Source organism: Leptonychotes weddellii, chromosome X (genome assembly GCF_054177405.1).
Source record: "Leptonychotes weddellii isolate Sample4059 chromosome X, ASM5417740v2, whole genome shotgun sequence".
Taxonomy (NCBI): domain Eukaryota; kingdom Metazoa; phylum Chordata; class Mammalia; order Carnivora; family Phocidae; genus Leptonychotes; species Leptonychotes weddellii.
In genome coordinates this window covers 1,096,117-1,105,858 of record NC_138385.1, presented here as the reverse complement: position 1 = coordinate 1,105,858, position 9,742 = coordinate 1,096,117, and the positions used below count along the sequence as shown (strand labels likewise).

General features: G+C 52.2%; 1 protein-coding gene across 2 annotated transcripts; it reads right to left on the bottom strand.

Annotated features, from left to right (window-relative positions):
- Positions 1 to 1,940: 1,940 nt before the first annotated feature.
- On the bottom strand, positions 1,941 to 8,712 carry DNASE1L1 (deoxyribonuclease 1 like 1). Of its 2 annotated transcripts, none has more exons than XM_081808027.1 (8): positions 8,554 to 8,712; positions 5,430 to 5,642; positions 4,994 to 5,082; positions 4,821 to 4,907; positions 3,556 to 3,656; positions 3,299 to 3,411; positions 2,957 to 3,205; positions 1,941 to 2,874 (listed from the first exon to the last, which is right to left on the bottom strand). In XM_081808027.1, the coding sequence occupies exons 2-8, from the start codon at positions 5,559 to 5,561 to the stop codon at positions 2,746 to 2,748; spliced, it is 900 nt and encodes a 299-aa protein (XP_081664153.1). In that variant the 5' UTR covers positions 5,562 to 5,642; positions 8,554 to 8,712; the 3' UTR covers positions 1,941 to 2,745. The 2 variants fall into 2 exon arrangements, with proteins under 2 accessions (XP_081664153.1, XP_081664152.1); XM_081808026.1 differs by having other exon boundaries at positions 1,942 to 2,874; positions 8,550 to 8,710.
- Positions 8,713 to 9,742: the final 1,030 nt, after the last annotated feature.

Below are 9,742 nucleotides of genomic sequence, written 5' to 3'. Positions count from 1 at the left end.
CAAGAAGTGGGGCTTTACTAAGTTTAATGCGGATGAATTTGAAGACATGGTGGCTGAAAAGCGGCTTATCCCAGATGGCTGTGGGGTCAAATACATCCCTAATCGTGGCCCCTTGGACAAATGGAGGGCTCTGCACTCATGAGAACCTCGGCACTGCCCCCTCCCGACTCATGCCCACCAATAAAACCTACTTCCTGTCTGTCTGTGCATCTGGATTCATGGAGGGTTGGGGCTCTTTGGAAACTGTAAAGTCACGGTCCTTTATTTCGAGAAGAAGGCTGACAAGTTGGCCAGGACCAGCATCCTCTCAGTTGTCTAGTTAGGACATTGACTTGGACGTACCTAGATCAGATGTTGTCTGTTCAAAATTTCCCTTTGCAAGTCCAGTCTGTGATGAATCCATAGGCATTGAGTGCTCCTTTAGTAAAGTGCCCTGCCCCCGCAATTAAAAAGGGCTTGTCGCCTAAGGCTGACTTGTGGCTGCTGTATAAGCTCTCCCTGAGGATCCCAGACCAGCAACATAACTGGAAATGGGGAGAAGTGAAGACTAGGCATGGTTCCAGCCATGTTTCAACCAGCACTCTAGGAGATGGGCTCTCTGGTTAGCCCTTGAATAGTTTCTTGTGTTAGGTTGTAAGGCAGCTTTGACCCACACTCAGACCACCTACCACCCCTTCTGGGGCCTCCTCTTCACATCCTTGACCACTTTGGCTAGTGTCCGACCTGACCTCAAGCTCTCCCCACCTGAAATGGCCCATAGGCAAGACGACCTTTCGGCAAGTAGTGTGCAGCTCCCTTTGGTCTGGGGATTTTTTTTTTTTTTTTTAATGTTATTTATTTGACAGAGACAGACACAGCCAGAGAGGGAACACAAGCAGGGGGAGTGGGAGAGGGAGAAGCAGGCTTCCCACTGAGCAGGGAGCCCGATGCGGGGCTCGATCCCAGGACCCTGGGATCATGACCTGAGCCAAAGGCAGACACTTAACGACTGAGCCACCCAGGCGCCCCGGTCTGGGGATTCTGTATGTTGTCTGGCACAGTTGTGTACCAGGGTTCCAAAAGCATTAGTTGGGCTCAGTATCACGGGGCAGCAAAAACAAGCCCCCGAGAATCCCTACGAGGCCTGATGGCCTGTGGTTCTCCAGCCAGAAGCGGGTCCTAAAGAGAGATGGTTCCAGAGTGGGCCACAGTGGTCACTGAGCGCCTCTGCCGCTTCCCCAGGCTGGGCTGGGTTGCACTGAATCCACTGGCCTTTTGTAATCATTACTTAACAGACATTTCTTTTTTTTTTAAAAGATTTTATTTATTTGACAGAGACACAGCGAGAGAGGGAACACAAGCAGTGGGAGTGGGAGAGCAAGAAGCAGGCTTCCCACTGAGCAGGAAGCCCGATGCGGGGCTTGATCCCAGGACCCTGGGACCATGACCTGAGCCGAAGGCAGATGCTTAACGACTGAGCCACCCAGGCGCCCCCTTAACAGACATTTCTAAGGTTGAAAATTACTTTTATTTTTGACCTTGAGATGATTCTAAACCATAAATAATTGTGTTTAAATGGCCCTGATAATCCTGCTAGCTGGTTTTACTGAGCTCTGTCTCTGGAAAATGAAGCTGGGGAAGGGAGGGTTCTACGATACCAACACCCTAAATAAGATCATTGGTAACATTTTGCTAAGTGTCCTGTAGTCCCTTTACCTGCACGAGCACGTACTCATACAGTTGCTGTTAGTTACGTAAGTGGTGCATCTCTCTATGTGCCTGTAGCCTTGGTACCCAGCCTGAGCCACGCCTCGTACACGTGCCCCCAGTGTGGCCTGACCATACCCTGGGTGGGGTGAGGTTGGGCTGCACCATGGTTGTGAACATGGGCTTGACAACAGGCAGCAGGGCTGTTTGAAGCTATTTTCTTTTTTTTTTTTTTTTTTAAGATTTTATTTATTTATTTGAGAGAGAGAGAATGAGAGAGAGCACATGAGAGAGGGGAGGGTCAGGGGGAGAAGCAGACTCCCCGCCGAGCAGGGAGCCCGATGCGGGACTCGATCCAGGGACTCCAGGATCATGACCTGAGCCGAAGGCAGTCGCTTAACCAACTGAGCCACCCAGGCGCCCGAAGCTATTTTCATTTATGGGATTACAACAAGCTTCATTTTCTGTTCGCTAGTTACTGTGTGTGTGTAAACTACTTATCGATCCTTGTGTCTGCTAGAATCTTAATATTGATTCATACGGATCCTGTGTGCAATAAAAATGGCCTTCTGGCACATCCGCTCCACGTATGTAATATCCCTCAATTTAGCTTTTTGTTCTCAGCGTGTAAGTTTCCTTTTTGTCCTATAATAAAATCTTTTGTTCTGCTGTGATTCCCTTTTCTGAGCCCTGCAGTTGAGCCAAAATCACCTGAGCCCCCTTTTCTCCCCCAGCCCTGGAGCCTCCTCTATCCACAGTCTTGACACTAGCTGGGGGCAGAGTGGCATGGGTCTAGCCTCAGGGCCCATGCCTCCCTCTACATTCTAATGCCAGGCAGGGGCCCAACCAAAGAGCAAGCCAAACCAAAGAAAAGGCAGATGGAGAAGGGTTGCAGTCCAGTGGGGTAGAGCTATAATGAGATGGAGGAGGGCTGCAGTTGAAGCTTCTCAGGAGTCTCTCCGGCTCTAGAGCAGTCGGGGAGCACGCCGGAGAGAGCAGGATTTGAGTCCTGAAGGCAGCACAGTCCTCACATCTGTGGGCAGCAGGCTCGGGGCTGGTTCAGGCCACCAGGCCCAGCGGGGGGAGCAGGAGTAGCAGCAACAGAAGGGCCAGGCCAAGAGGCTGGACCCTGGGTGCCGCCTGGTTCAGCTCCACTTCCACAGGGTAGTGGTCGCTGATGTTGAGGGCCTGGGGGTAGGCAGCAGGACAGAGTATCAGTGCCGGGGCTGAGGGACTTCCCTGGGACCCCGTCCCAGCCTCCCCGCCTCACCTCCTCCTCGGTGAGTTGGAAGCTCCTGGGGAAGTTGAAGGCAGCCGCAGAGCGCAGCAGGCTCTGGCAATGCTCCCCATGCAGCACTATGCGGTCATAAGCGCAGTGGGTGCTGGCCCGCACTGTGGTGTCCTCGTCGTCGTCAATCGCCCAGTGGAAGCCTGCCTCAGTCCGCAGCACCAGCTCACCCAGGCGCTTTTTGGTCAGGGAGGCACAGTCAGCGTTGAAGTCCCCGAGCAGGATCATGTCCTGGAGGCGGGGTCGGGGGGGGGCGGCAGCAGTCAGACCTGGCCACCCAACCCTCCTGTCCCCAGCCCTCCTGTGCCATCTGCCCAACCCTACCCTGTTCTGCCAGCGCTGGGAGACATCCAGAAACACGTCGTACAGGGCATTCAGCTCTTGCTCTACGGCCTTCGGAGTGGTGTGCAGCGGGACCAGCACCAGGCTGGGAAGGACTGCAAGCCCCAGGAATGGAGGACTCCCACCCACTCCTGGGCACTCCCCACCCAGCCTCTTCCCAGTAACCAAGCCCTCGGTACAGCCAGCCAGACCCTCCTTCCTGCTCCCACCTAGCAGGGCCACCCTTCTTCCCTTCCTACCCTTGCTGGGAAAAGTGAACCGGGCCACAAAGGGCTCCCGGGCAAATAGATCATCCTCGTCCTCGTACACGTAGGAATCCAGGACCTGTGTCTTGTGTGACCTGGGGGACCAAGGGATGAGAAGCAGTGGCCCCACATCACTGATTTGGTTTGCGAGGGGCCCTCCACTACCAGCCCTATTTCATGTGACTGCAGCCTCCTAGCTGCTTTTCTAGAACTTGTTTCTTATTGAGATATAATTCACATACCATGGAATTCACCTGTTTAAAACGCACAATTCAATGGTATTGAGCAGCCCCAGAGAGGGGCTGCTCAAGAAACTGTAGGACCCGGAGTCATCAAATCTGCCAGGATAGGGAAACCCAGGGTCAGGGGCCCCGAGGCTCCGGGGGCGGGGGGCCAGATTAGACCCACAGAAGAATTAGGACATTCACAGCGTTGTGAAACCATCGCCACATTCAGTTTTGGAAACTACTTATGGCCCGAAAAAGAAACCTTGTACCCATGAGCAGTGGCTCCCCATTCCCCTCCTCTGCCACTGGCGGCCACTGATCTGTTTTCTGTCTCTGTAGATTTGCCTGTTCTGGACACTTTGTGTGAAGGGAATCAAAGTAATATGTGGTCTTTTGTGTCTGGCTACTTTCCCTTAGCACACAGGTTTTCAAGGTCCATCCACGCCACAGCACAGCTCAAGCTTCTTCATTCCTTCTTGTGGCCAGGTAACATTCCAGTGTGTAAAGAGCTGATGGACACTCGGACTGCTGTTTCCAATCTGGGGCTGTTATGAGCATTTCCATGTGGATGTGTTTCTGTATCCCCCACCTCGTTATTTTGGAGTGAATTCTAGACATATGATTTCATCTGTATAAACAGGTCTCCTTACCTGACCACCCCCCTTGCCCTCTCCATCCTGACCCCCGAGGGCTCCCCTGCCCCAGGCTATCCCAAGGACTAAGGGCTATCTCTGGAAACTGGGTCTGCCCAAGGTCCACAACAAGCCCCCACAGTGGCTTCCACAGGTGAGAGGCAAAGGAGCCCCACATCTATGCACGCAAAACGAAGGCCTCCTGCTGTAGGGACACGTGGGCATCAAAGCTGGCTAGGGTAGAGGAGAGTGAGATCCCCAAATACACCCACTGAGGAGAAAAAGTGCAATGAGAAGGTGAGGGCCGCCCCAGGAGGAAGGAGCCCGTAGTTGTTGGGACTGTAGAGGCATCTCGCACTGGGCCAAGTGCCAAGCCGGCCCGGCCACCATCTGTGCTTACCGGTAGACGTACACGTACTTCTCCATGTATGTGCTGCGCCCCAGAGAGGGGCTGCTCAAGAAACTGTAGGACCCGGAGTCATCAAATCTGCCAGGATAGGGAAACCCAGGGTCAGGGGCCCCGAGGCTCCGGGGGGTGGGGGGGGCAGATTAGACCCACAGAACCCTCCTCACCGGTTGAGTTCTCGAAGCAGGAGGGACATAGCACTGCCAGAAGCGTCCACCACCTCCTGCAGCACCATGATGTCGCAGCGAGCCAGGATCTGCAGGACCACAGAAGGGCTGGCCCCTCTCAGTGCCAGCGACCCCAGGAGGAAGGTGGGGTCCCTGGGGAACTAGCACTGGTGTGGCCAAGAGTGATACGGCTCTCTGGCTGAGGCCCACAGAGAGCACTGGGACCAGCAAGGACTTGGGAGAAGACCGAGTGCCACCCCAAGCACACTGCGTCCATGTTACAGAGGAGACTGAGGCCAATGACAGGGAAGGAATGTGCTCCACATCTCCACACCCACGCCTCTTGATGTCCCCTCTTCTCTGGGAAATGCCCCTGGCCAGGCAGGGCAGGGGGATTTGGGTCGTGGGCACAGCTTTCCCTCAGTGATGAACCTACCCGAACGAAGGTGTCCATCACATGCTCTCTGGCCACCTTGGAAAGCGTCAGCCGCTGGGCATTGAAGGCACAGATGCGAAAGGCCTCAGCCCCACCAGGCAGGAGAAGCAGGAGCACGGCTGGGCAGTGCATGGCTCTGTGGGGGTTGCTGGGACCCTCTGGAGGAATCCAGGCCGTCCCGGGGTGCGGTCCCAGATAGGCTCAGTTCTGCTTCTGGAAGGACATGGCAGCGTGGGACAGAGGAAGTGATGTTCATCCTGCTGCCCAGCACCAGCCTCCCAGAATGGCCAGCATCGCAGATTGCCTGCCTTTCTCCCTGTGGACAACTTCCAACATCAGCACATAGGGCTAGACTTTCATTCTTTTTTCCTCTGAATGATTTTAAGTGGGGCGCCTGGGTGGCACAGTCGGTTGGACGTCTGACTCTTGATTTTGCCTCAGGTCACGATCCCGGAGTCCCGGGATCAAGCCCCTGCATCAGTGGGCTCCCTGCTCAGTGGGGAGTCTGCTGCTTCCTCTCCCTCTGCCTCCTCCCCCTTGTTCATGCTCTGTCTCTCTCTCTCAAATAAATAAATAAAATCTTTTAAAAAAAGATTTTATTGGGGCGCCTGGGTGGCTCAGTCGTTAAGCGTCTGCCTTCGGCTCAGGTCATGATCCCGGGGTCCTGGGATCGAGCCCCGCATCGGGCTCCCTGCTCCGCGGGAAGCCTGCTTCTCCCTCTCCCACTTCCCCTGCTTGTGTTCCCTCTCTCGCTGTGTCTCTCTCTGTCAAATAAATAAAATCTTAAAAAAATAAATAAATAAAAAATAGATTTAAAAAGATTTTATTTTTAAGTAATCTCTACATCCAACCTGGGGCTTGAACACACAACCCTGAGGTTAAGAGTCTCGTGCTCCACTGACTGAGCCAGCCAAGTGCCCCTTGACTTCATTCTTTTTAATTGTGGTAAAATACACATAGCATAGAATTTACCATCTTAACCATTTTTTTTAACCATCACCACCATCCATCGCCAGAATTCTCCCAACTTCCCAAACTGAAACTCTGTCCCCATTAACACTCGTTCCCTATCCCCCTCCCCCCAGCCCCTGGCGCCCACTGTCCTACTTTCTGTCTCTATGAATCTGACTACTCTCGGCACCTCATAGGAGAGAAATCATACAGTATCTGTCTATTTGTGACTGGCTGATTTCACTCAGCATAATGTCCTCAAACTTTATCTATGTTGTAGCATATGTCAGAATTTCTGTCGTTTTTAAGGCCAAATAGTATTCAACTAACTGTGTGGATAAACCACACGGATTTCAACTGTATGGATAAAATATTCGACTGTATGGATGAACCCGGGTTTACTTTTTTACATTCCCACCAACAGGTCACAAGAGTTCGACCTCACAACTAATTCCAACTTTTCACCACCATTAGCAACAGGAGGATCACCTTCAACATCTCTCTCTGCTTGTGAGATGCTATCTTTAAGACAAACGCATTTTGCTCCCTCTTTCTCTTGGTTTATCTTTGTTTCAGATGCACCCAAACTTTGTCCTGTTATTTGGGTTCAGCCCCTTGCTTGCTCCCTATCTGTGTCATTCTCATTTAAGCAATGTAAGTCCCTCTACTTCTGTCTGCCTGCTTTTCTCTGTCACCTTTGTAACCAAACTCAAGGGGTTCCCCACTTGAGGTGCACCAAATTGAACACAACCCAAGGAAGTGTTGAAAGCAAAGAGATTTTTAGTTCTTGTTATAAGTAAGGAGACAGGGAGATGACTCTCAAAACACTCTCTCCCCATGAGGTTAATAACAGGAAGCTTTTATCCAGTGTATTAGGGGGTCGGGGCAGGGAGCTTACACAGGCAGTTTGGGTTCAATTGTGCATGCCTAGCATGTCAACATGTTAGTGCATACAACGTATGTTGAAAAAAGGGTGGACAGGGGCGCCTGGGTGGCTCAGTCGGTTAAGCGGCTGCCTTCGGCTCAGGTCCTGATCGAGCCCCACGTCGGGCTCCCTGCTCAGTGGAGAGCCTGCTTCTCCCTCTCCCTCTGCCTGCCTCTCTGGCTACTTGTGCTCTCTCTCTCTGTGTCAAATAAATAAATAAAATCTTAAAAAAAAAAATTTTTTTTTTAAATTTTAAAAAAAGGGTGGAAAACTCTGCTTATAGGAGAAGATTTTAGTATTATAATGAGCTAAAGGTAGTTACTTTAGGACAACGGGGTGGGGGGGTTCCATGCTCAGCTCCAATCCAGCTCAAACTGGTTCACATAAGCAGCTATCAGGCAAGACACACCTAGCAAGGGGCTATCAGGTGAAACACCTAGTTAGTTGGGTGTCTCCTTGGCTGGAACTGTTGGTTCTGCAAAATAAGCCATATTCCTTTTCTGCTTTTGTCCCTTCCTCCCTCCCTTCTACTGATAGCTCTCGGCCCTCTTATTTTTTTTTAAGATTTTATTTATTTGGGGGGGTGAAGAGAGAGAGAGAGAATGAGCAGAAGGGAGAGGGAGAGAGAGAATCTGGAGCAGACTCCACACTGAGCACAGAGCCCCACACGGAGCTCCATTTCACGACCCTGAGATCACCACCTGAGCCGAAACCGAGTAGGACACTTAACCGACAGAGCCACCCAGGCGCCCCTTTCAGCCCTCTTAAGCCCTCTTATTTGAGTAATTTCCCACTGCATCCCAGGTAACATTTTGTCACCTCCCTCTCTGCCTTCCTCTGTCTTTCTCGCCCTATCTTCTCTGTTTTCCCCTCTTTGTCATCTAGTCTCTGCATCTCTTTCATACTCCTGGCTGGGCTGAATGCCTGTCTCTCCCTGGCCACCTGCTCTGTCACTCAGGCTGGCTTGGGTGCCCTGCCCTGGTTACTATTCTGGGATGTATGTGGACATTTGAGCAGCCCAGGGCTGTCAAGGGAAGGCTCGGAGGCTCTGGGGTCAGGGGCCCGCAGAAGGGCCAAGGTCAAGAAGAACCACAGTGACTGTTCCTGGCCTCAGCCCAAAGCCTAGCCCAGGCTCCCAAGGCCAACCCTTGGCCCCAGGAGTTCCCTTCCCCTCTCACCCCTGTCCTCAGGCCGGCGGGGGGCGGGTGACTTTCTCCCTCCCTCTGCTCAGAGGGCTCCCATACCTACTCAGACCCTCAGACCAGCTCGTATCCACGCCTGCTGGAGCTGTAAGCGGATCGCAACACCTCTACGGAATCGCAGCGGCCGTCTGGGCAGGAACCGTAGGGGAGAAAAGAGGAAGAGGCTGTCTTCCCGACCCACCCGTCCGGCCAGGCCGGTCGCCCCACCCTTCCTGGCGCTGAGGCTCTGCCCCCCAGGGCCGAGCGCTGGACTCCACCTTCCCGGACCCACGTGGAAGCAGGCGCCGGCGGAGGCCTGGAGCTGGGGGCAGATGACAGACCTGTGAGTCACGGAGAGTAATCGAGCCTCAGCATTCCCATAATGAGTAGTTGTCTGTGCCAAGGGTGCGCGGGGAGGAGGAGCCGGCGCGCAAATGCAAAGCCGGAGCTGTGCTCTCCCAGGCCCAGCCCTCAGTCCCCGACACGGGCTGCCTCTAGGCAGCATCTGGTACGGAAGACACAAGAGCCCGAGCTTGTGCCCGTGGTAGGGGAGCCCTGCGGCGAGCCTAGGGGCTCCCCCGAGGACAAGAGCCTCCTCTCCATGTCCTCAGGCCAGTTGCCAGTGTGGCTGCACACTCCTACGCCCTCTGGAGACCCCAAGTGAGCCAGCCAGGCGCCCCTATTTATTATTTTTGAAGCACAGTTGTATCGATTAAAAAAAAAAAAAATTGTTTCTAGGGTCGCCTGGCTGGCTCAGTCAGTAGGGCATGCGACCCTTGAATTCAGGATTCTGAGTTCAAGCCGCACGTAGGGCGTAGAGATTACTTAAATAAAAAAGGAGGAGGAGGAGAAGGATAAGAAGAAAAACAGACTGCTTAGCCGATACAAGGCTTTCTTCTGCGGTGATAAACATGTTTCAGGGAAATAGAGGTGGTGGTTGAGAACACTGGAAATGTACTAAATGACGGAAAATACTATATTATACATAGTATCTTTTTATTATTTGGCATATGTTGCTACATATACATTACATCACATATTACATGTTACATATATACACATATTGTACATATTTGTAATATTGTAACTGTAAAATTGTGTGCTGAAATTATGTAAAAATTACATAGTGTAACATATAACAGGTTATATACGTAAAATATGGTATAGAATATAAAATGCTACAAAATATTACAAAACGGTTAATTCCGTTTTATGAATTTTGCCTCAATAAAAAACAAAGGGGAAAAAAAACTAAA

Coding starts and splice junctions, on each gene's coding strand:
- DNASE1L1 (XM_081808027.1), bottom strand. CDS start 5,561: ATGCACTGCCCAGCCGTGCTCCTGCTTCTCCTGCCTGGTGGGGCTGAG. Junction 5,083..5,429: donor TGATGGACACCTTCGTTCGG/GTAGGTTCATCA, acceptor GTGGTCCTGCAG/ATCCTGGCTCGCTGCGACAT. Junction 3,412..3,555: donor GTTCACTTTTCCCAGCAAGG/GTAGGAAGGGAA, acceptor TGGGGCTTGCAG/TCCTTCCCAGCCTGGTGCTG.